The sequence below is a fragment of the Bombyx mandarina genome, chromosome 12, assembly GCF_030267445.1.
Source record: "Bombyx mandarina strain Sakado chromosome 12, ASM3026744v2".
NCBI classification, from domain to species: Eukaryota; Metazoa; Arthropoda; class Insecta; order Lepidoptera; family Bombycidae; genus Bombyx; species Bombyx mandarina.
In genome coordinates, this window is record NC_143219.1 from 13,726,792 (window position 1) to 13,754,536 (window position 27,745).

At 39.4% G+C, this 27,745-nt stretch overlaps 1 protein-coding gene across 2 annotated transcripts in view; it reads left to right on the forward strand.

Moving 5' to 3' along the window:
- The window catches only part of bark (C-type lectin domain-containing protein bark beetle), a 48,420-nt gene that overhangs the window by 7,767 nt on the left and 12,908 nt on the right, over positions 1–27,745 (forward strand). For both annotated transcript variants that reach the window (XM_089732105.1, XM_089732106.1), the window contains exons 2-3: positions 20,679–20,842; positions 21,301–27,500. In XM_089732105.1, coding sequence (XP_089588231.1) covers positions 20,679–20,842; positions 21,301–27,500 — 6,364 coding nt within the window. The remainder of the gene's footprint in view (positions 1–20,678; positions 20,843–21,300; positions 27,501–27,745) is intronic.

Sequence of the window (27,745 nt, forward strand, 5' to 3'; positions counted from 1 at the left end):
AATCAGATGCTAAGTTAATTTAAATTTTATTACTGTTATAAGTTGAATGCAATGGAATTGTTGCTTTAACATTATTTTCGCGGAGGTCATTGTTTCCAGCCATAAGCCTACTGTTTGATCATTGTTATTGTAAAACAGCGTATGTTTCAAACTTGTTACGTAAACTGCACTTGAGACAGTGTCTAGATAGACTTTAATAAATCGAGCAGTGGGTGTTCCCAAAAACATTCCGAATTGTAAATTCTGAACGAATAATAGAGATTTAATACTTGCGGTCGGGAAACAGTTTGCTTTGATTAAATTTGTAACAGTGATCAAATATGTACATACGTTCTGTGCGTTCGCAAAAAAAATATGTTTTAGAATTGAATTAATTATATGTGGGTTTATTTTAAACTACTAAGACCTTGTGTTTCAATCCAAACTAAATTGGCTTAACTGAAGTCGATCGAGTCGTCCACTCAGGGAGCTAAATCTATAATAATAACATAAAAATGAAAGTTTGCAGGAAGAAGTAAACTATTTAGTTTACTTCTTCAAGTAATTTGTTTAAAAAGTTAAGTGATAAATTGGATGGATAATGACAATTTACGATTCGTATCGTAAAATATATCGGATATGCGGTACACAATAATATGAATCTACCAATATTAATAGGTATGCGGTATATCAAACACTTAGAGCAGTGATTATCAAACTTATTTCTTTTACCGCCCCCTTTGAAAATCAATTATTTTTCAGCGCCCCCCATTTTTTATACACCCCTAAAACTTTAAAACCACAATTTCATTAATTTAATTAATAAATGTTTGATTAATTTTAGTAAATGTAGTACCACGTAGTACATATGTATTTGTAGATGCTATTATTGTTTCTTCATATTATTATAAGTATGTCCGTACATTGCTACAGAGTGTGTATTTACAAATTTGCAAAGTAAAAATGAATTCTTCTCATCAATATGTTTGCTTAAATTCAGAATTACCAAAATAAATTGCTAGTTCACTGTACTATTACTATGCTAATTTATTAGAACGAAACTATTTTTGTTGAATATCTTTCTCATTAATATAAGATTCTCATCATAAGATAATTAAAAATTTATATTTCGACTAGTAAATTCGACTACTAACAATAATAACTTATTAAACTACGAATAAGCTAAACCTGGAAGTCGTAAAGGATTTCATTTATCTGGGCTCCGTCATAGCTAGTAATGGACCCTCCGAAAAGGACCTCAGAAGGCGAATCAGAATGGCAAAGAGAGCTATGTCCCAAATGGACCGTGTTTGGGCGGACAGAAACATCTCGATGAATACCAAAAAGCAGCTCGTCACCTCCCTTGTCTTTTCCATTTTTCTCTACGGCGCAGAGACTTGGACCCTCAAGAAAGCCGACCGCCAACGCATCGACGCGTTTGAGATGTGGTGCTGGAGGAAAATGCTCGGGATTCGTTGGACAGAACACACAAACAACGAATCCATTCTTACCAAGCTCAAGATTCCAATACGAATCAGCACCACATGCGCGCGGAGGAGTTTCGAGATCTTTGGACATATCGCCAGAAAGAGAGGTGACAATCTGGAAAAGCTGCTGGTAACAGGCAAGGTATGCGGGAGAAGGCACAGAGGCAGAACTCCAATGCTCTGGTCGGACCAAATACGCTCCAATACGCTCCACTCTCAATACCTCAGTCCACGTTGCTATCCACACAGCCGAGGACAGGCAGGAATGGTGCAAGATGTTGCAGGAGAAAGTTATTAGAGGAGGCCACGACCCTCAGCACTGAGGATTATCGACGCAAGAAGGAAGGAAACTACGAAAAATAAATTAATATCATTTCGTATTATAGATAAATATGGGTAATTTTGTATAGAATTTTAGTTTATAATTTAGTTAGTATTTTTAGTTAGTATTTTTAGTTAGTATTTTTAGTTTTGCTGAGTTTGCTCGTCTTGCCACAGTCGTTGGACCTTCCGTGTTCACTTTCAGAACCTGGTCCCCCGTTTGTTGGGAGTGGCCGGCGCGTTAAGCCGGCTTCTTCCCAACATCGGGGGGCCTGACCAGGTGACGCGCCGTTTCTATACAGGGGTGGTGCGGTCAATGGCCTTATACGAGGTGCCCGTGTGGCGTGGCGGGTCCCAGCCCCAGTGTGGTCAGAGCGCGGAGGGCCCAATCTCGGCGGTCCGTGCTGGAATCATGGTCCAGGCGGCTGGCCGATCCTTCGGCTAGTCGTAGGACCGTCGAGGCGATTCGCCCGGTTCTTGTGAATTGGGTGAATCGTGACAGAGGACGCCTCACTTTCCGGCTCACGCAGGTACTTACTGGGCATGGTTGCTTCGGTGAGTTCCTGTACCGGATCGGAGCCGAGCCGACGGCAGAGTGCCACTATTGTGGTTGTGACTTGGACACGGCAGAGCATACACTCGTCGCCTGCCCCGCATGGGAGGGGTGGCGGCGTGTCCTCGTCGCAAAAATAGGAAACGACTTGTCGTTGCCGAGTGTTCTGGCATCGGTGCTCGGTGACGATGAATCGTGGAAGGCGATGCTCGACTTCTGCGAGTGCACCATCTCGGCGGCGGGGCGCGTGAGAGATGCACAGGCCCGCCGCCGTCGAGCGGGGTCCAGGGAGGTGGATCTCGCCCAAGCCCTGGCCCTCTAAGTGTTTCGGGTCTTCCTCACATGTCGGCCTGGGGACCGGCGAAGGGGGCTTAAGAAGACGACGTGCAAGCTGCTCTGCACACGTTTTACGCATGAGCATCCGGGTGATGGGAGAGATGCGCTCCGCACTAAGCGCTTCACTTTCCCCTCTTTGACTTTTCATGAGCTCTGTCTCATGCGAGGTTTGGATGCTGGTTGTTGAGCGACAGGAGGTTTTAGTCGGTTCGACTCCGACATGCCCCGCCCTCCATCCCCAGTGAAGGGCGGAAGTCCGGCGATTTCCTCCTGACAAAAAAAAAAAACGTGTGGCACTCGGGAACTGCGGCGTTAAAGCTATTGCATAGCATTTTTTATCAACTTATGACATTATAATTAGACAATGATAATTTAATATTAAAACAAGAATAAAACAAGACCACGCTATATTAAAACTTAATAAAGGCAAAACCTTAACTGTCCCCTTCACACTCATAAGCTAAACCTCGCGAGAGATAGATGGGCAGACTTTTCATGATGCGCATGCAGTGTGACGTCACGCCACGCGCTTATTCACAAACACTACACAAGCGCAACGTGTGAATGTGTTGAACGCGAGCTACATGGTAGGCGGAGTGAGGGATGTTAGGTTTTTTTCGTTACAGGATTTCATGATTCGGTCGCCGCGCTCAAGGCCCGCGATAAAATGCAATAGCTTAAAAATGTATGAACTTGTAATAAAATCTCTTTGGCTATACTATTTGTATCTGGCTGGTTTTGGTATCATTAAAAGTTTAAATTCGAAAGAAGATAATTCCAAATTAAAATTAGGAAGATGTGTGATTTTTATTTATTTTTCGTACTGTCAAGATGAGTGAATCTAATGAAGATATTCGATACATTTTAAAATTTTACTACAAAAAAGGTAAAAAAGCAACGCAAGCCGTGAAAAAAAATTGCGATGTTTATGGACCTATTGCAGTGTCTGTGAGAGTAGCACAAATTTGGTTTAAGCGTTTTCAATCCGGAAATGTTGATGTCAAAAATGCACGTTACTCTGGTCGCCCTATTACGGATAAAATCGATGCCATTTTTGAAAAAGTGGGGCAAGATCGGCATATCAGTAGTTACGACGTAACTGAAAAACTGGGAATAGACCACAAAATAGTTATGGCACATTTGAAAAAAACTGGGTACACAAAAAAGCTCATTGAAAGAAACCTAATGAACCGTGTACTCATTTGCGATTCTTTATTACGACGTAATGAAACCGAACCATTTTTGAAGAAGCTGATAACTGGTGATGAAAAGTGGATCACGTACGACAAGAACGTACGAGAAAGGTTGTGGTCAAAGGCCGGTCAGGCTTCACAGACTCTGGCGAAACCTTGGTTAACTCGCAACAAGGTGATGCTGTGTGTGTGGTGGGATTGGAAGGGCACTATACATTATGAGCTCCTTATACATTATGAGCTGTTACCACCAGGCAGGACCATCGATTCTGAACTCTACTGCGAACAACTGATGAGATTAAAGCAAGAAGTTGAGAGAAAGCGGCCGGAATTAATCAACAGAAGGGGTGTGGTTTTTCATCACGATAACGCTAGACCTCACACATCTTTAGCCACTCGGCAAAAATTAAGAGAGCTTGGCTGGGAGGTTTTAATGTATCCGCCGTATAGTCCTTCAGATTTCTACCTGTTTCGGTCTCTTCAGAATTCTTTAGGCAGTGTCAGGTTAACACCACGAGAGGACTGCCAAAACCAATTGTCGAGGTATTTTGATCAGAAGCCCCAAAATTTCTATAGCAATGGGATCATGTCCCTACCTACAAGATGGCAAAAAGTTATCGAACAAAATGGTACCGACATACTTTAGTTAAATGTGAATAAACTATATCAAAAAATGTTGTGAATTTTCTTAAAAAATGCGAAGAAACTTTTCCCCCAACCTATTATTATACAGAAATAAAATAGTAAACAATGTTTACAATAAGTGAGCTGTTTAGGCTTACTATACTATTTGACATTGGACGGTAATGGGTAAATTGTAAAAAATAATAATCTAAGACAAGTTTTTGAACAATAATGATATACGCATTTCCATTTTATATAAAAATTATCATTCTTACATCAGTAATTTCTTATAAAATGCTAGGAAAATGCTGTAAAATGCCCTTATGTTAAAAACAAGAAAGAAAGTAAAGAAAACCACAATTTGTGTTAGTTTACGTAAGTGTAATATTTTAAAACTCTGCATGGTAGTTTTTTTTCTAATGTTTAAAATAATTTCTGGTGCAATGTAATTAAGGTAAAATTGCTCTAATTTTTTAACTATCAGCGATCATGTTCCTCAGAAATCTATGTTAATTATTTTAAGTTTTTATAACATCATACAGGGTAGAAATATAAACTAATTATTCGTTATTGTGTAGTAGGTGAGTTTTAATTTTAGTGAAATTTAAAATACTATGAAGTAAATGAAATTACAAATTTTACAGCGCCCCCCTAACCCACATCAACGCCCCCCATTTTTTCCTGGGCCCCTTAACGCCCCCCTCGAGGTTTCAAACGCCCCCAAGGGGGCGTTATCGCCCACTTTGAGAAAGACTGACTTAGAGGAACGCAAGAGTGCATAAATCAAAATGTCGTGGATTTGCGTCAACCAAGCCTATTAATTTTGATTAATTATTCGTAAATTATTCACATTTTTTATAATTGAAAATGCCGAAAAAACACCATATAAATGATAAATGATGATCATTTATCTACATAAAATGATCTACATGATAAACATTAACCAATTCAAGAAGAAATCCTGGAAATATCTTTTTTTGCACGAATGTAGTAAAGGCTGTATATTGTAGCGTAGGCTACAACTAGTACTTGGTGTTAGTCCTTATAGCTCTTAAAGTGCTTTAAGTTGCATTGTCATACTGTTCGGAACTGCAACCCTGGGCATCACTTTTGGCACACACAAAAGCGTTCTTACAAAAATACTTTATTGATTACTTAGATTTCTCGGTGTTGATATGAAGTGATTTTTTTTTTTTAGCTTGACTTTTGCCGTATTTTATTATAACGTAACTCATGTTATTAGTTTATAGAATCGCTTCGGCAAATATAGCAGTTATTAGGCGATCTAGAAAGTTTTTTTAAATTAGTACCTTAAATATTCATATAGGATCACGTTTCACTTAATGTTAAACGTTCATCAGGATATATACTTATTATTGCTGGAGATTCGATTTAATAATAGCAGAGCATTCGCAATATAAATAATTGAATATAGACGTTCAATTACGTATGTACTAATATCTGTTTGCGTAGAAAAAAATGGTTAAATATTTCGAGCTATATAACGTTAGAATGCTCTAGAAAATGTAGTATTGTACAGAGTTCATTGTCTGACGGTATCACGATCTGGTTACGGTCTCGCCGCGCGACTCCGTGCCGCGTCTGTCATTATGGTGTTTCGCTCTACGTTCCGCCATGCTTCATAACATGATAGACTGACTCGGTGGTGCAGTAGTTAGCGGCCCTTACTGTTGCGCCGAGGGTCTTGGGTTCGATTCCCACATCGGGCAAAAATTCGTGTGATGAACAAGTTTGTTTGCTCTTTGTCTGAGTGTTGTATCTTTTTATACTAATATTATAAAGAGGAAAGATTTGTTTGTTTTTTTGTATTGAATAGGCTCCGGAACTACTGAACCGATTTGAAAAATTATTTCACTGTATGGAAACTACACTATTCCCGAGTGACATAATGAAAAAATTAGGGATCCTTACTAAAACTCCAATAATGTAACCTAAGGTGTAAAAAAAATACCTAAAATATTCTTTACATCGCGTGCCCTGCGAAAACTATTGCTGATAGAATAAAATAATGTACTACGACTTTGTAGAACACATTATTATTTATAAAGAGTGTCGCGACAGCATATGTCTAACTATTATAGTTATGCCGCAATAAGTGTTCATTTATTAAAAAAAATAAAACAACGTCAAATATCGTTGAAATTTTTGTTAAAGGACCGAGCGAAGCCGGAGCGGGCCGCTTGTTATCTATATACATGTATAGATTTAAATGCAAAGAAGTGTGTATGTCAGTTTCTGTGCCTATAAGACGGGGAATTGGGGGTTGGTGCTTCCCGCTTCCGTAGGTTTAACCCGCGATTCCCTACAAGTGACCCCTGGGTGGTGCAAAACGGGAGCCGAATTCATAATCTGTGGTAGGACTTGTCCGACTGGCTGGCGACCACCCTCCAACTAGAGTCCGCCGCCAAATAGCCTAGCGTGTTCCGGCGTGTGGGTTGGAGAGCCAGTTCTATTCCTTCTCTTTCCCCTTCCTTGCTGGGGGTGAGTCTTGGTGACGTCTGCAACATGCGGAGCAGACGTGCGTGCGAGCTCACGGGGCGTGATTGTTTGACGGGGGTATAGGGAGACCTAGTGAAACGGTATCCGCTGCCGCCCGCCGGTCAGTAGGGGACCTGAACCCGGGTGTCTCTACTAAACTCCGCCCCGGGAAGCTGTCCCGCCAACCGGTGTAAAATCCTGTCGTGCGGTCGTCGTGCCGGAGTCGGAGACCGGAGTGGATCCCGGCGATCGTACGCAGGGTGGACTGGGGGCCCTTCCATGCCCTGCGTCAGTCTCTCACGCAACCCGTGGTCGAGCACGTACTATGTTCCGCGCTTCATTCAGGTGTTGCTTCGATCTCACCTCCAACATCCTACCTCTCCTAATCCTACTCTCCGGAAATATAATTTATGAAGTCTAAAAAAAAGAAAAAGGTTTTACAGGCGGTTCCCCATTCCACATTTAATGTGGATTTCAGCAATGTCAGGGGCCTACATAGCAACCTTGACGCCGTACACCACCACCTTGAGACGGCGCAGCCTGCCCTGCTTTTTTTAACGGAGACGCAGATATCTGCTCCGGACGATACCTCATACCTTGAATACCCCGGCTACGTATTGGAGCACAACTTCCTACGTAAAGCCGGGGTGAGCGTATTCGTCCGGGCGGATGTCTGTTTTCGCCGTCTTCGGGGCCTCGAACAACGGGACCTGTCCCTCTTGTGGCTGCGCGTGGATCACGGGGGCTGTATCCGAATCTACGCGTGCCTGTACAGGTCCCACAGCAGTGATGCAGGTTCAGCTCTGTTTGAGCATGTGCAAGAGGGGACTAACCGCGTGCTTGAGCAGTACCCATCTGCGGAGGTGGTGGTTCTTGGAGACTAACGCTCACCACCAAGAGTGGTTGGGGTCCAGAACCACTGACCTCCCGGGTCGGACTGCCTACGATTTTGCCTTGGCCTACGGCTTCTCCCAGCTGGTGACACAGCCCACCCGTGTCCCAGATATCGAGGGGCACAAACCTTCTTTGTTGGACCTTCTGCTGACCACGGATCCGGCCGGATACAGTGTGGTGGTCGACGCTCCGCTTGGATCGTCTGATCACTGCCTTATTCGTGCTGCCGTACCACTCTCTCATCCTGGTCGTCAAACGACGACCGGGTATCGTAGAGTTTGGCGGTATATGTCAGCAGATTGGGATGGATTGCGTGAATTTTACGCATCCTACCCATGGGGGCGGTTCTGCTTTTCCTCTGCTGATCCTGACGTCTGTGCGAACCGTCTTAAAGACGTGGTGCTCCGGGGGATGGAATTGTTTATTCCCTCCTCTGAAGTGCCCGTTGGGGGTCGCAGCAGACCCTGGTATAACAATGCCAGTAGGGATGCTGCACACCTCAAGCGGTCCGCATACGTGGCATGGGATAATGCCAGGAGACGTCGGGATCCTAACATCTCAGGGGAAAGGCGGAAATATAACGCCGCTTCCAGGTCCTACAAGAAGGTAATTGCCAAGGCGAAGTTGGAGCACGTTACTAGAGTTGGCGAGCGATTAAAGAGCTATCCCTCCGGGAGCCGTGCTTTTTGGTCGCTCTGCAGAAGGAAACTTTTGCAGGTCTAGTCTCCCACCACTGCGCAAGTCCGATGACACTCTGGCCCACAGCGCGAAAGAGAAGGCTGACCTTCTGGTCAAACTCTTCGCCTCGAACTCGACTGTGGACGACGGGGGTGCCACACCACCGAACATCCCCCGGTGTGATAGCTCCCTGCCGGATATCTGCTTCACACAGTGTGCAGTTAGGCGGGAGCTCCGACTCCTGGACGTCCATAAGTCGAGTGGGCCAGACGGCATCCCCGCAGTGGTTCTGAAAACGTGCGCCCCTGAGTTGACACCTGCGCTAACACGTTTGTATCGCCTCTCTTATTGCGCTAACAGGGTTCCGTTTTCATGGAAGACCGCCCACGTCCACCCTATCCCCAAGAAGGGTGACCGGTCGGACCCGTCGAGCTATAGGCCTATCGCGATAACTTCCTTGCTTTCCAAGGTGATGGAGCGAATAATAAATACACAACTCCTGAAGTATCTTGAGGATCGCCAGCTGATCAGTGACCGACAGTACGGTTTCCGTCACGGTCGCTCAGCTGGCGATCTTCTTGTATACCTTAGCCACAGGTGGGCTGAAGCCTTGGAGAGTACTTGCCTTGCCACGTACCATCCGGCTATGGAATGAGCTCCCCTCCACGGTGTTTCCCGAGCGCTATGACATGTCCTTCTTCAAACGAGGCTTGTGGAGAGTATTAAGCGGTAGGCAGCGGCTTGGCTCTGCCCCTGGCATTGCTGAAGTCAGTGCAATAAAAAAATTTTAAAAAAACCTAATGCGTGATTTGTTTTCAGTTATTGATGATGACTGTCGTAGTCAGGGATTAAAGAACTTTGCGAAAGAGAAAAGGTTTTCAAATTAAAGTATGCTGAATGAAAATATTAATCTTTGTAGCGACTAGAATAGTATTAAAATGGATAAGGTTGATCTTTAATAAAGTTTATTATTAAAATAAGAAATAAAAAAATTAAGTTACATAATAATATGTGCTATGACCTTAACATTCACACTACTCGATTATAATAGCGCCATATTACTTTATGACTTTCGGGTTTTTTTTATAAATAGAGCCTACTCGCATTTACCCTTCAATTAATGATCTACGCGGCTATAGAAGCTGTTTCGAATATGTTAAATGTAAAAAAGTAGATGACGCGTTTTGTTTCTTTTATGAAAAAACGAACCCTTTTTACTATATTAAGTAATCACGATAAAATTCGGTAGTTAAAGACACGTTCACTTTAGAAAAAAAAGAAATTAAAACACGTTAATATATTACGGAACTTGGACTCGTGATTTTGTGTGTATTTAGTATCAATGGAATATCACGTAGTATGTAATTGTTTCCGGTAACGAAGACAGGCTGAAATGCTTGTGATACCTGTTGAGATATGGATGAGATCGGTTTAGTTATCGATGACGAGATGATAACAATATCGCCATTAGAAATATAACTGGATTAAATAAGGTATCAAAATCGAAGGTAAAATGAACGGAGTCCACAGTCAGAGAGACAATGGAAGCATTCGCCAGTTGTCTTGGCTTTAGAGAGCACGCGTGTTGCACGAAACAATGATCTTGCTAAGGGATTATTTCTTGCACTAAGCTTAGAAAACGAAATTTGTTTAATTAAGCTTGTTTAAAATTTTTGGTTACATTACTGTTGTAAAGTTGACGTTAAATCATTAGTAAATACTGAAGAAGGAAGACCTGTTTGTTACTATTCCAATATCGCAATTTGAGCGTCATGAAATTCCTAGAAATTAGTGCCAAAAAAAAAATTTTTTTTATTGCCTTTGTAGGCAGACGAGCATACGGCCCACCTGATGGTAAGTGGTCACCGTCGCTCATGGACGTCAGCAATGCCAGGGGCAGAGCCAAGCCGCTGGCAACCATTAAAGTCGTTGCCTTAAAGTCAACATTTTAAAGTTTTTCAAACAATGTTCGGCATTGAAGTAACAAAGTTTTGATTATATGAGTTTGAGCAATCTGATCCTCCTGAAGAAACACATAACTATCCGCAGTGTGTGTTGCACGAAAATTCGTCTGGTTTTCATTAAAACACATAATATTTTATGTCTAGCAGTAAATGCAGAATGCCAATAAGAAAGTTAACAAAATGTTACGGACGTAAAATCGTTTCTTGTATTTCTGTTGTCAAAATAAGCACAGAGATCGGATGCGATTTGTTACGTGCGATGCAGCGAATCAGTTTCGCACGATTCGAAAGTACGAAAAGAACATTAAGAAACAGAATTATTTAACGAAAGATACAATTATTGACGTTTTAGAAAAAAAAGCAAAAATACTATTCGACAGTGGAAATAGCCAGTCATCGATTTGGTGTGATTTATGCTTAAGCTAATGATTAAAATGATAACAAAAATTTATCTCAGTATTATTTTTTTATTGCCCTTGTAGGCACACGAGCATACGGCCCACCTGACGGTGAGTGGTTACCCTCGCCCATGGACTTCAGCAATGCCAGGGGCAGAGCCAAGCCGCTGCCTACCGCTTAATACTCTCCACAAGCCTCTTTTAAAGAAGTACCCATAGCCCATTCCATAGCCGGATGGTACGTGGCAAAAAAGTTCTTCAGTACTTTTATTTTAGTACTTTTCATTAATTTAGTACATGCTTATTTAATAAGAGGGATACGCTTTTTGCAAGAGACTTGGAAGACAAAGAGCAGGAAACCCGAAAAAAAATCATTAAGTTATATTATTCAAAGAGTAATATAGCAGATAATACATAGACCGCAGACGCGCAAACAAGGCAGTTTCGTAAGTAACAAACAGATGCGCTAAATTCAGGCCTAGGTCAATGGAACGTTGCGTCTGAGTATAACAACATATATGTATGTATGTCATGGTAGGTGAATCTGTAAAAAGTATTTTCACATAATAATATATTTTATAGAGTAATGAAACCACTTGCATTATGCAATTTGTTAATGCGCACAAACCCACAGACCGATTTTTTTATTCTTAATTGTTTTAATAAGTAATAATAGATGGCTATACATGGAAAAATGGCTGGATGGGAAAAGGACTCGGTGGTGTAGTAATTAGCGCCCCCGACTTGCCGAAGGTCATAGGTTCTATTCCCATAATGGGCAAACATTCGTGTGATGAACAGGTTTGTTGGTTCTTTGTCTGGGTGTTTATCGTCTATATAATATGTGGATGTTTATTAGTCTCTGGTTCCCATACATATTTCAGGGAATCCTAAAATGGGGTCGGATTACCGTGGGTATAAAAAAAAACTGAAGGCTGAACCGTGATAGAGAAGTGCCATTGTAATGTTATTGTAGTGTTGTAAAACAGGATTTAGATTACACGATCTATCAATTATATGTCTATAGTGCGAAATAAGAGATATAATCGTTGCGCTCTGGTTACTGGTACTGGTGAAAAGCGTGACAAAGTAGATTAATTTGCGACAAATAGAGATAGAGGGTCAGGTGAAATCAACGTCCCCTTTTTTTACTCTCTCAATCGGAAAGCGTTTATATCCGCGGCTTCACTTATGCTAATGTACAAAGAGATTTATCTGGATGAAAACTACACTATGTCTTTTAGTCTACCTGTAACAACATTTAAGAAGTTTCCTGATGATCCATTGAATAATTAAGTCGTAAAAATGTAGAAAATGGTTTCTTTAGTTTATTAGATTGGCATGGTTAATATGGATTATGATATTGGTATGGAGGGATGAGGTAAGAAGCGCATTCTCTGTGTATGAAAAAGTATCCATCGAAAAGCGACTCATTAGACTCTTTTTGCATCGAGCTAATCGCAAAATCGATGTTAAGGATACTTTTACGTAAAAAAGGCAATATACATGTGTAGTAGCAGTACCTACAAGCTGGTGGAGGTTCCGGTCACTTAAGCGTGTCATAAAATTTAAAGCCACACAGAATGGTGTCATCTTAAGCTATTAGGGACGGACCTTGGGATATTTTGTGTCGTTCATTCACCTGCCTCCTATTCATCATCGAACACGGCTCGCACGTGTTTTGTGTTTGAATATAGAACCTAGCCGTCATGTAAGTGGCAATATGTCTTCAATCAATAATATAAGATCGAAGCAATCTGTTGTATATCGTATTCGATCAGACGTCATAGGTAATGTAAATGTGCATTATGATTAATATTAGCATCTCGCAAATTCCTAGTTCACTAGTGTCCGTAACCTTGATTTTAAATGTTATTGTTGAGGTTGGTCAATGAGCCCACGGCTCAACCGGTGTTAAGCGGTTACCGGAACTCATAGACATCAACAATGTAAATGCCGCCACCCACATTGAGACATGAGTTCTAAAAGTCTCCGTTTTTTACAGTACAACCACCACACCCTTAAAACCGAAACGCATTACTGCTTCACGGGAGGTAGGGTGGTGGTACCTACCCGTGCGTGCTAACAAGACTCCTTACCACCAGTAAACCACCAGTAGAATAAGATAGGATGAAATAAAGTCTCAGTAAAATGGTCGTTATTCACTGAGACTTTTTCACTGGATCTTTTAGACGAAACCACATCAACGGTTTTGTTTAATTTTCCCACATTTGTGAACATACACAGATGCTAAATAGTTAATAAAACACGGTTATTACATATTTAAACTTGAAGAAACACTAAATTAAGAAAATGAAACAATTTGCACAAGTTATTTTTTATTTGCACAAGTTAGTTATTTTTATTTTATTTTTTATTGCTTAGATGGTTGGACGAGCTCACAGCCCACCTGATGTTAAGTGGCTACTGAAGCCCATAGACATCTACCACGTAAATGCGCCAACCCACCTTGAGATATAAGTTCTAAGGTCTCAATAGTTACAACGGCTGCCCCACCCATCAACCGAAACGCATTACTGCTTCATTAAAAATAGGCGGGGTGGTGGTACCTACCCGTGCGGACACACAAGCGGTCCTACCACCAGTAAAATACATAGTTACTAATATAATTACGGTCCAATTAGGTTCGTATTTACATATGTATGCTTTATACTGCCAGAACGCTAATAAACGATAAATATACATTAATGAAACACCTCATCGGCCTTAATGATTTTGTTACGAAATGTTTTTTAATCGTGTCTATTTTCATTGATACTTTTTAACACAAACATGCCTTGATTTTACGCGCCAACACTTTTAATTTAAATAGAACCGTACTTCCCGACATCAACTAGTTTTGCCATTGTCTTCGCTTTGTTAATAAAATATACATTTACGAAATCGTACCTGGTCTATTTCGTACCGTTTCTTATTGTTGATAATTAATTTGTCTAGTCATAAGAACAATGAACTCGAATGTGCATTTTCGAGGTCGTTTCTGTTGTGAAGTCGGCTTTTTGCTATTGTTTTTACTATTATACATATTGTAAATGTAATAAGAAAAAACCTTTAATGAATATAAAGTTTTAATAAACAGTAAAATTTGTTTAGTTACATTAGATACGTTGACAAATAACTAATAAAATAGATTGACAATGACATCAACTTATGACTGATAATTTCAAGTAAGAAGTTTACATCAGTAATCTGTAAAGGAACCTGCTAAGCTCTCAATAGTTACAACGGCTGCCCCACCCTTCAAACCGAAACGCGTTACTGCTTCACGGCAGAAATAGGCAGGGTGGTGGTACCTACTCGTGCGGACTCACAAGTCCGTCCTATCACCAGGTATTATTATCCACCTGAAATATTAATAAATTACAAACGACAATTTAAAATCATTCAAAATCATCAATTAATCCTGTAAAAACTGTATATAATCTTATATTATGCATTTAGAGAAACACTGTTATATTGATATTACAAACGGCATGTCATTACGGATCCTCCCGATTCACTAACGGTGCTTTTAGGTACCTCAAGCACCGGTCATCGTTCTCGTCGAACCCGTCGCTTGCGGCGAAGGGATCGACGAGTAAATTAACCCACAGATACAGCCCACTGAATTTCTCGCCGGATCTTCTCAGTGGGTCGCGTTTCCGATCCGGTGGTAGATTCTGCGAAGAACGGCTCTTGCTTGGGTTCGTGTTAGCAACGTCGTCAGGTTTGAGCCTCGTGAGCTCACCTACTAATTAAGGTTACGCTGAAATAGCCTCTCAATGTTATCAGCTTAGGTAGGAAAAAAAAAACGGAAATTTCAATTTTATATTTATATATACATAGATATAGCGATCACTAGTCCAAGCGTCACGCTCATTGGATCCACAGATGCGCACTTGTTTATATTCCACGCGTCAAAGCCGACAGGAAATCTCGTGGCGCATACTTAGCATGTTCGTTGAAAATGTTCACGTTAAGTCGTTGTGGTGCTTACAAGGGCGTGGAATTTAACTGATTCGGGAAATTTTATTTGGTCATTTTTAATACGCTTTGATTAGCTTCAGACGTATGTATATTATATGTTAGTATGTAACGGAATCTTTGAACATGATTTTGACCCTCTTCAAAACGTCGGATTAACTCGAAATTTGGTATACTTATTAAGGACCGATGACAATATAATATTAAAAAAATAATAATGAAAAAATAGAAATTCAATTTTCACGCTTTTTTTACAATAAAATCATTTTTCCTTACACTATTTTTAATTCAAATTTATTTTTTATTTTTTAGTTGGAATTTCTATAAAAGCATATTTTGTTAGTTTTTTTAAACTATTATTTATTATATTTGACTCCTAAGTAACTCGCACGAGAGATATAAAGTCGCAGTGCAGCCTGCACGGGTCTGTACCACCATACAGCCTATTTCTGCCACGAATCGGCCATGCTTACAGTGTTCTTAGTGCGAGTTTTTTAACGTTTTCGATTGCGTCAAAGTTAACTCAAATTTGTATGGAGTTGGAACAGCGCCTCTAGCGGCAAACGAAAGGAAACTGTTCGATCTCTATACAAATTTGAGTTAACTTTTACGCGATCGAGAAGTTAAAAAATTCGCACTAAGCACACAGGTTCCAATGGTGGCAGATGTGTTCCATTTATACTATGTAAATAAGATTATCTCAATTCTCAAGATGTGTAACGGTATAACATAGTGATGTTTGAGAGAGCAGTAAAACACTTAAAACTGGGTAGACAGTGAGCTTGTCTACACATGTAATAAAGCAATTTAAAAAAACGTTGGAATACTTCTGAATATTAAATTATTTAACGGCTCATAGCGTCACTGCCATTACGGTGTGACGTCATGAGAGCGCGAGAGAGACAGCGAGATGTTTCCACTATACAGACATCCTTAAAAATATATAATTCCTTGCGAAATAACAATTGCTTGAAACTGGAACTAGAAAACTTTGCAACTTAGTGTTATAGCACTTTTTTTTAACTCGTTTAGAAACCTCTAAAACTTATCTCTATACCTCTTTAAAAAATACCTTTAGTATTCTATTTTTTGTCACAGAGTCACATGGGACGCTCCTTAGGTTCCAAACATTTATTTTATCTTAATTTCAAAACTTTCTGAATTAGATTTCCATTTCGAATTTTACAGTAGGTACCCGAGTAAATGGACGTAAATACATACTTAAAAAAACACAAATGGGTCTGACGAAATCATAAGGACTCCAATCATTGTCATTCGTTTAAGGAATCTAAAAAACAAATCAATTCTTATGTATAAAAAAAACATGACAGTGGTCTACGGGACTAATAAAAAATACACCTTTATTCACTAGTATTCAGTTTTAAGCTTGACTCATATTCGACCTTGCTTTATCCTTAATGTCACAAGTCAAAGCTTTTTACGACGATATCTAACCGACCGCGACAATAACGGACAGCCGACCTGCCTTAAAAATTGGTGACGCGACAAGAGAATTGAGAGGTTTTTGTCGAAATTACTGTGGGTGGAACTGACGTCATCAGCTCACGTCCTTTGTGGTTGATTGGACGATGCACTTATTGATTTTAATCAGATTTTTACATTATGCCGTTGACATTTGAAAGATGCATCTGTCTAGGTTTTCAAAATGAGTTTTTTTTTATTGCTTGGATGGGTGGACGAGCTCGCAGCCCACCTGGTGTTAACTGGTTACTGGAGCCCATAGACATCTATAACGTAAATGCCGCCACCCACTTTACGACATGAGTTGTAAGGTCTCACTTTTAACAGTACAACGGCTGCCTTGCCCTTCAAACCGAAACGCATTACTGCTTCACGGCCGAAATAGGCAGGGCGATGGTACCTACCCGTGCGGACTCACAAGAGATCCTACCACCAGTTTCTGCGGTATGCATGAGGCTAGTGGAAAGCACTTGGAGACAGCGGCTTAGCTCTGCTCTTGGCATTGCTGACGTCCATGGGCGACAATATCAACTCGCCATCATGTGGACGGTACGTTCGTCTGCCTAAAAAGGCAATAAAAAAATATGCAAAAGCACAATGAGAAGGAACAACTCACACATTTTAAGTTTCAAGAAAATCTATTGCCTCTACTTACCTACTGATTCAGTTGGACTGTGGCGCTAGCCATCACAGAACACAAGATATTTGAAAGATACCTAAATCTCGCTTACGACATTTTCAAAGTAAGCTTGCATAGACAAGTTCCGGACAACATTTGGACCGTCGATCTACCGAACAATATCACCCGCTCGGTGGAAGATTTTCTCTTTATCGTACCTACGAACTGGAATGACGATTCTAGAAATTTCTACGAATGTTACCTCGTCAAAGCAATTTCTTCTGTCGTACAAGTCGGTAGTATCACCCTGAGTCTTTCAACAGCAAAAAACTCAAGCATTCCAATTTGAAGCGTAGGTTAGTCCAGTGCTGAATCCAGTGGAGCTTTCGTATCTCAAGGCGAGCCGCAGTATTGACCTGGTGCTTATGACCCGCTGAATAAGACAACAACTGAGATAATATTTTAAATTAAGATCACGCGAGAAGTAAAATATGAATCTTTAATATTTTTTTAATGAAAAATACCTATAGCAAAAGTTCTTTATTCGCGGGGTATATGTTCGGTAAATATGCCACGAATACAGAAACATTATAGTGGATACGTTCTAAGGTGACAAACTAAAACCATACTTTAGGTGTAGTTGTAATAAGGTATATTTTACTTCTTTATTAGTCCATTTGAGGAAGCCTTTACAGAGAATATTCAGTTGGATATCTAATATATTGGAATCCTTTTTATCAATGTGTATATACCGATTAGATCCGCGAATAAAAAATCTTTAGCCGCGAAAATAGGAATTGGGTGGCATTTTTTTTAATTCGCGAATAGTAGTTCAAAAGGCGAATGAAGGAAGCGCGAATAAGGAGAGTTTTACTGGTGAGAAAACATCTTGTGAGTCCGCACGGTGAGGTAATACCACCACCATGCGTATTTCTGCCCACCAACATAAGCAATAAAATAAATAAAAAATTACTATAACAAAAATGTAACGGTTATCTAATATTGAAGTTCCGATATTACGTCAAAGGTACCTAATTAAAGCGTTGGTCAATAGACCGTGTTCATGTGAATGGGGTTGTGTGAAAAGACCGGAAGTCGCACCGACGTCACGTTGTGCAAAGGTATCGTGCTCCAAACTCCCTCTTTGAATTCCAGTTTAATACCTTAAAGGGACATCGCGATCGTGACGAACAGACGGCTATTATAAACACCGATGTTTATAGTAATTCTCTTTGTTGATAAATTTTTAACGGAATGCGTGTTTTAAAAGCACAGTAATCATTGAAATTAAGAATAATTTTCAGAAAAATAATAAATCTAATTTAAAGCAATTGTTTCTGCTGTTATTTAGTTTCATACCCAAATTACAAAAAAAAAAACAATTTCATTATTTATATTATTTTTTTATTGCTTACATGGGTGGACGAGCTCACAGCCCAGCTGGTGTTAAGTGGTTACTGGAGCCCATAGACAAAAGACAAAAAAAACCATCTTGAGATATAAGTTGTAAGGTCTCAGTATAGTTACAACGGCTGCCCCACCCTTCAAGCCGAAACGCATTACTGCTTCACGGCAGAAATTGGCGGGGTGGTGGTACCTACCCGCGCGGACTCACATGAGGTCCTACCGCCAGTATTTTTCCTATCGATATCATAGTATTCGGTGAGCGCGATCAAAACTCATTTCGAATAGTGGTTAGATATTACGAAATGATGATACGAAAGCGGCTTCTTCTAAAACCCATTATGTACTTATGTAGATATTTATGTACATACGTATGGCATGCGAGAGATAACTCATATTTACTCTGAACGTGAGTGTTTATTCAGGACTTTGAACTGCAACAAAAAATATTTCTTTCGTTCTGTTTGTTAACAGATTTAAAAAAATATAAATCCTGATTCGTTGTAATGCATGATTATAACGGAATTTTTCAACTCAAATTTCTCGGAAGTTTCATTCGCTCTAAATATGTCTGTAATGATTTTGAAATTCGAATGTATGTAACAGATCCGTGTCAGGCCAATAATATATACCGTATATTAGTTTAAACTATTATATAGTATTGTATAGTATATACTAGGTAATGTAGTGTATATTTAGAACTCACTGTACTTGCCGAGCTTGGGTTAAATAACGTCGACATAATTATTCAGAAATAACTTTCCTATAAACTGTGTGTGCAAAGCGGTTTTACACTCTTTGGGATTTAAAAGCTTATAAATAAATAAATATAAATAAATAAATATAAATAAATAAATATTTACTAACGATCACGCCACGTTTACTGGTCCCGTGCTAATTTCGTAAAGAACTTGTGTTACAGGTACCAGATAACGGAAATAAATATAAGATTTTTATTATACACATACATATAATATACATCCATAATCCTGAAAAAGACATTTTATATTTATCATACAAATATCTTCCCTTGGCGGGATTCGAACCCGCGAACCCCTTGTGTAGTGACCATGTCACTTATCACTACACCAGACGGCCGTTATAGGTTTATTAATTTAAAGCATCTGTGTATTTTTCATACTATAGAATTATTTTTTGAAATATTTATAATCCATCATTAGAGTTATAAAAAGAAACTCAGTGCCTATCAATAAGTAGCACCAACTTACTACAATAGCTTAACGATCCAAATAGGTTTTTAACCTTTTATCTAATAAACATATTAGTCAATTAGTTTATTCCCATAACTCGCTTAATATGTCGCAACTTGACAGAAATATGCCGCGAAACAGCCTTTCCATAGGTAACTTAAATGCACAGGTAACGCATTGGACTAGTGGCACAATTGTACAATATATTAATCACTTAACACCCAGTTGACTGTGGGGGCTCGTTTATTGATTGAATTAATAATAATAAAAAAAATCCGCACTCCAAATCTTCTTATCTGCCCATAGACGTCCAGTGCTGGACATAGGCCTCCCCCAAGCCTCGCCACAAAGACCGGTCCTGCGCTACCTGCATCCAGCGGATCCCCGCGAACCGATCAATAGATCGTCGGATGAAATTCGTTAACACCTATATACGTTATGTCATATTTTTTCATTCCAATTAAAACCCAAGTAGCCAATGTCCTGAGGGTTCAAAGTTTTATTTACTTGTATACATCGTTGCCTAAGTATCTCTAAACGAAGAACATTATTCACGAATAGGTTTTAGTAATTGTCGCTCGTCCATTTTTATTTAGTATTTCAAGTAATCGAATAATCAAATCATTAAGCGGAAATTAAAGACCATTATTTAAATAAGGGAAACCGAGTTGATTGTTTCGTATAGTTTGTCAACTTGAAATTCGTTTGACATCCGTCCATTCTCTACTCGCCAGGTTCATGAAATTTGACCAACTTTCGCCGATTTGTCTTGCGAAATTTAACATCAACGCGAATATTGCATATCGGGTCCACTTGAGGTACATGCCTTGTTTACATTAAAATTTCAAAGTTACATTTTGTTGATACCGATGCTGTATCGCATTAAGACATTATTTCCAAAGTTTAATTTTATTTTTTTGGGATGGAGCAATTACTGAGGACCCGGAGGCTTTTCAAACTCTACCAAGATGCGTGGGTAAAATCGATTCAACCAACTTTCTTCCCTATTACCATTAGAAAAAAATCTAAATTCTATAATGTCGTATTTACAGGGTGACCATCAAAGTAAAGTGACATTTACGAGCACCGAAGAAACTGTTACAGAAGCGAAGCCCATACCAGATATACGTCTTGTTGACGGACCATCAATCCTTGTTGGTCGTGTGCAACTGTTACACCGCGGACAATGGCGGTCGGTTTGCACCAATTCTAGAAAGTAAGTGGTAGTTCGCAGTTTCTATTAGCTTACCCATATAGGTCAGTAGGTAAGATAAAGGTAGGTGTTAGCTCGTCGCTTTGCGTCGTTTTCATCAGTGCTGAGGGTCGTGAACTTTACGGAGCACTTTTGTTTGGATTATGTTTCTCCATTCCTTCCTGTTCTAAGGTGTTAACTAGTCTTAGTAAAATCACAGCGGTGCGAGTTTGAAATTTTCAGTTGATGCTCATAAGACGCTTTAGTCCGAGATTCAATTGTGTTAGTCCAGCCTCAGGTTTCATTAGATGGGCGCAGATATCGTAGTTACATTAGAGATAAATGGGAGTTATAGCGGACGCAGGTAACTTCAAAAATTGTTTTGATCTCGTGATTAAAGTTAGGTACACATTTGGGTGTTTTAAAGAGTCTATTTAATAGAAGCTACTTGTTTTTAATTTTAATAATCTACGCAATTTCAGCTGGACTATCAATGACATGGAGACAGCATGTCGGCAGCTCGGCTTCATCGGTGGATCCTTTTACAACTGGATGGACCGACAGCCCGGCCGTAGAGCTCGCCTACTCTATGAAGAGCCCAAGTGCAAAGGCACAGAATACGACCTCTTCCAATGCGATTGGAATTCAAGACAACTCGGTTCAGGAGTTTGCGATTATCACCCAGATTTTGCTCTACGATGCTTACCTCGTCACGACGTGAACGGAAACCCCGCCAGACATTGGAGGGGAATACGATTCGAGAACGCAGTATTCGAGCGAGTGCTAACATTATCAAATACTTTATATGTTCCTACATCAATGTCAAGATTATCGCACGTGGTAATTAGAAATGCGGGTCTAGGAAGAGATAATACAGCGACCAGTGCCTTAGACGTGGTCGGAGTTCCACCTGAAATGAACGACTTGGAGGTATCAAATTCTGCGTTTAACGCTATAAATGTGACGTCACCAAATGCACCTATTGTCATCAATAATTGCACGATACAAAACAATAGAGGTTATGGCGTGTACGTGAACTCTACATACGGCATGGTAAAAATAGAAAACTGTATGATACATGATAATGGAGGTGACGGTGTCAGATATGTTGTTCATGAGATTAATCTCGATGAGAGATTTGATAGAAGCGAAATTTTCGATTTATGCACCCTTGCTTCGACTCCTAGTCAGACGTTTCCTATTCAAATGTCCATAGAACAATCAAGGTACTCTAACATGGAAAGAGATTGTAACCAAAAATTTTATACAATATCCGACCACGTTCTCACGCTGAGTTTTCTCAAAATTTTGACAAATCAAAACGACACTGGTGAGATATATGTTTACGATGGATTGACGACTGACGACAGATTGTTATTGAGTTTCAGCTTAAGGAATTTCACACGACCACAAAGTGTAACGTCGACTAGAAATAGAATGTATGTAAGATTTCGTGCCAATACCAGAACTGATATCACGGGATTTTTAAGGTTAACATCGGGAGTCAGCAAGACCTACGATTTAAATGTAACCGACACGATTATCTCAGACAACAATGGGAGAGGCGTGGCTATTGAAAACCTTAGATCTCAGATTCACATACATCGAACTTCGATATCCAATAACAATCACGTAGCTGGTCTACATGTTGTCAGCGGCGCAGGTGATGTCAATGTAACAGAGAGCAGAATATCGTTCAACCAAGGAGATGGTGTCAATATAACTGTAACCGGTGGTAATAGGAATATTTCTAGAAGCATACTGAGTTCCAATCAAGGTCACGCCGTAGCCGTTTGGCTAAATGATACTTCGGAGACTGAATATGTAGCATTGAACCAAACAACAGTAATCGAATATTCAGAAATATTTAAAAACCTTGACGTGGGAATAATGCACGGAAACTTTTGTGGCAATAGTTGGGTAAACATTACAGGTAATTGGTTTAATACGAGCAGCGAAAGTACAATAAATATCTTAACTTGTTGGAAACTCAACAACCCGACCAAATTATTGAACCTTCAAATCGGACACAATAGGTTTTATGAAAATCAAAAAGTCCCGGTGAAAATACAACCTGCACTGAATGTAAACGGTAGAATCGAACACAATTATTTTGAACAAGGAAGTTATGGTGCCATAGTTATACTAAATAGGATAGAAGGAAACTATATTGAAGAATTCGAAATGTTACCGGCTAATTTCCGTATCCAACAAAATTATTTTTTTGGCAATCGAGGCCCTTTCGTTGTCAACCTGGGCTTATCACCCTACAGTGATATTCAATACATATTGTTCACTCGTAACTACCTAAGAGACAACAAAATAAAACAATCTTTTGAGCCTATAGAAGGTCAAAATACTCGGCTAACTCCTAGAAGTAGAGTGGCCGCTACCATAGTATTATCTTCTAGTAATATTGACGTTTTTAGAAACATAATTAGCAATCCTGAAGCTCAGTACGAAATCGGTTCCCATGTTGAAGATCAAAGCAAAATCCTGAATTGTACATATAATTGGTTGGGTTTTGGTGAAGAGGAGAAAGTCTATAACAGACTCTTCCACAGAAAAGACAGATATAATCTGGCGAAAATTGTTTACATGCCTTATTTATTGCATAGCAGCAACCCTGGTGCTACTCAAATTAATTTTAATTCTTTACACGTTCCTCAATTTAATGTTCCTGGTACGTTTGTTGTTGGTGGTGAAGTGGAGGGTATAGAAGTATTAAAACAAGGAGAATATGATGTAGATAAAGATATTAATATTCGCCCAGGCGGTAAACTTGTTCTGAAGTCTGGTGTGACTTTGAAATTTCCACCTGCTATTGGTATGATGGTGGCAGGAAAACTAGAAGCAAGAGGGAACCGGCCCAATGATATAACTTTCACACTTAAAGAAGAAATAGTTATGTCAAATGAAACTTATTATGAAACGGACTCTGAACCAACGACTCCTGGATACATAGATCCCGTAGTACCAATAAGACTTTTAGGAGGAAGAAATCCGAATGAAGGAAGATTACAGTTGAGGATAGATGATAAATGGGGCACTGTGTGTAATTACCGTTGGAATATTATCAATGCAGCGTTAGTTTGCAATCAATTAGGCCTTGCTTTGAACCCAGATGATTGGTTCTTAGAGCCAAGTGAAATACCAGTTGCAGGTATCACTGAAGACATTATTTTATCAAATGTAGAATGCACTGAATTTGACAATGATATTACAAAATGTAAAGCAGAAACCAGAGACCATTTTGAAAATTCATGTTCGCATGATAATGATGTGGGAATCAGATGCTACGAAACAAGTTGGGCGGGAATTAGATTCAGCGTAATATCAGAACGTTCTGATTTACAATATGTTACAATTGAGAAATCTGGACTGTTAGATTATTCCTCGAACCTCTTTAAGCCAGCACTTCAAATTGACTTTGCTAGACACAGCTTGGAAAGCGTTAAAATTGCAAATAATTATCATGATGGTTTGGGTATACTGTATTCTGACTTGTATGGAGCCGATGCGATCAATACAGTCCGGAATTCAGAATTCAGCAACAATAAAGGTAGCGGTATCAGCTTTAAGCAGTTAGGTTTAAAAGTGTATGGATCTACCATAGAAAATAACAATGTGGCCGGCGTATATCACAATCCTCACATCACAGGACCACAGCAAAGAGAAATAGCTGGCTGGTTTAATTTGGATGTAGGATTTAACTTCGATGAGTCGAATTACCGTCCCATTATTATTCCCGATTATGAAACAGACATTTCTTTGGTAAACGGTGAAACAAGACATATTGTTTTCGCGAAAAGTCACGGAGAGAATATCGCGAAAACATATAATATAAAGTGCAATCCTGGTTATGTGATAGGTTTGCAGCTATTGAATCCAATTCACAACTTCTCGACTGAACGCATTTGTATTTATGATTCTCAAAATATCAACGAAGGTAGTGCGCAGTGGTGTCTTGATCGAGATTTGTCTACATTTCCTACAACAAGTAATAGTTTTGGCATAGTGCTTACTTACGAGAGTGGTACGTCGGCTTTAGGAGGTGTTGTTTTAGTTGTTAGTACAATTGTAGCTCCAGTACAAAATCTGAGAAACAGAATAATCAAAGGACCAGTACCGACTCTTCAACTGATAAATACAAAAATTAAAGGAAACACAAAAGGTATAAAAGCGCTATACTACAATCGTTATTTAAATGAATTAGGAGATCACTTCTTAAGAAAAGCAAACGAAAGCATCAAAATATTCAATTGCGAAATAGCTCATAATAAGGAAGAAGCTATTTACGTCAATACACCGTTTTGGGATATCCACGAAAGTAACATCACTGAAGTAACTATTATGGTTAACAATAGTCTAATAACAGACAATGGCAAAGGTATATATCACTTTGCCAGAGATCTGAGAAGCTCTAACAATCTATACCACTATCTCATGCAAGATAATACCATAGAAAGAAATAAACTTGGTGGCTTTGATGTAAGCTTACCGTACGTTTGGCAATACAATGAAAATTTCACACATTCCGTTTACATGTACAATAATACGTGGAGAAACAATCAGAATTTCGGTTTAGTAATAGATGGACATTTCGCTGAAGTGAACCTAACAAAAAATATCTTCACCGATAACAACTGCAAATACGGTCTCATATCGATTCGAGGAATGGAAAAGAAAATGATGGTTGATGGAAATCTTATAGAAAGGAATAATGGTCAATTTATGGTCCAATTCCATATGGACAGTCAAAGCGAAATTATGGGCTTAGTCTATGCTGTTTTTGTTTACAATAAAGTTAAAAATAATCAATACGTGAGCTTCGTAAACCGAGGAGCACAACTTAGGACGGTTGACCCGACATGTGTCATCGGTTTCAAAGGAATTCAAAAAGTGAAAGTGAGCAGAAATTTATTTGGTGCTAATGCTTTAGAATACACTCTAGTGGCCGGCATAAAAACAGCGAAAATAAATAATTTATTGGATGTTACTGAGAACTGGTGGGGCAGTACTGTAGAACAGGAAATCAAAAAGCAAATATTTGACTTTGACGACTGGAATAATCATGCTATAGCGGTTTATTTACCGTATCTACTAGAAGAAGACTTCGAAGCAAGTGTTTCACCAACATTTAGTCCTGATAGTGTTATAGATTTAAATGAACTAGGCGGAAGACTGACATCCAATTTAACTATAGAAGCTAGATTAGCTCCGTATGTAATTAAATCAGATATAACAGTAATGCCAGATGTAACTTTGATTATCAACCCTGGTGTAGTAATGGAATTTGCACCGAATGTTGGTATTCTTGTAATGGGTATATTGCAGGCTGCAGGTCACATTCAATTGCCGATCGTAATGAGACCAATAACAACGGCTAGTAATGTGGAAATTAGTAGAAAAGAAAGAGAAGTCGGATTGTATTCCTCAATACACCATCAATATAGGAGACAATTGGAATCGTTCACGTTGCCGAATTCTATTAGACTTTGCACGGGAAGGAATTGTTCCATTAATGATAATATCGCTGAAAAGCGTAACGAAGGATTTCTCGAATATTACAACAAAACTACACTTCAATGGGTGCCAATGTGTGACAATCGTTTCACAGAAAGAAACGCTCAAGTAGTGTGTAGAGAATTGGGTTTTGATCCCATTAATGTATTCTTTGCACATGACCGCCGAGTGGAATATCACAGTAATTCCTTATCTAGAATCTGGTCTTGGCCGGAGCCTTTGCAATGCGTTGGGACTGAGAATCGCTATGACGATTGCCCAATAAGATTAAACGGACAACTATACGGTCATCGGCACGAGTGTAAATGGGATTCTGAATACGTTTTTATACATTGCGGAACGAGGAACCTCGAAGAAGTCTACGACTATTGGGGTGGCATAAGGTTTGCCAATCCTGAATTCGAATATTCACAATACGAACATCGAATTCACGACCATCATACGCACGAAACAATGAAGAAGATGGAAAGCGAACTTCGTCATCTGCAGATCATTGGTGCAGGATTGCTTCACAATGAAAAATCACCAGCAGTTCAAAGTATCGTCAAGAATCCCGTCATAAGGAATGTCAATATAACTAAATGTGCTCATCATGGTATCAATTTAATATCACCGACAGATACTATGAGTATCATGTTTAATTCCGTGAATGACGTACTGGGTGAAGGCGTAAGTGCTATATCTTTGAACGGAGAAGGCAGAGAATCTGAAGAATCTAGTTTTACACCTTTGAAGGATTTAAATCTACCATATCATATGTTTTCGCTGATTGATATTTGTGATAGTACAAAAATGATTACCGTCGAAGAAAGAGTGCTCGTTTATTACAAATACGACAACAATCCAGTCAATTGTGTGAAAATATTTAAGAGTATGTACAGAGTGAAACCGTTCGGATTTCGTCTGCTGCAATTCAATTTATTCAATCATACGACGAATTATGGGAAAAGGGACTCTTTGACTTTGTATGATGGTGACATTTACAACATCACGGCTCCAATGATTGGATATTTAGAAAACGGTTCGCCCGACGAAAAGAAACTGTTTAGAACAGAAGGTGCAAGCTTGAGTATCAAGTTGTTTGCTAATGGCGCTTCGGCTGTTCACGGATTCATAGCTGAAGTCGTAACACTACCTATATCCGCAATAGGATTCAGTAAGTAACATTAAATTATTCAAAGGCATATTTATGTGATACAAGGCGCATGGAAATTGTTCTCGAAGTTCACTAACCCCGAATTTTTGTTTAAGATAGATCACAGACTCGCGGAATTTGGAACTCAAAATTATACTTAGACGATTATCTAGTTTACGCTTTGGTTAAATAATACATGACCCATTTTCGACTTCGGGAACAGTTGATATACGCTTAGTGTAAAAATTGCGGTTTGCGAATTAGAC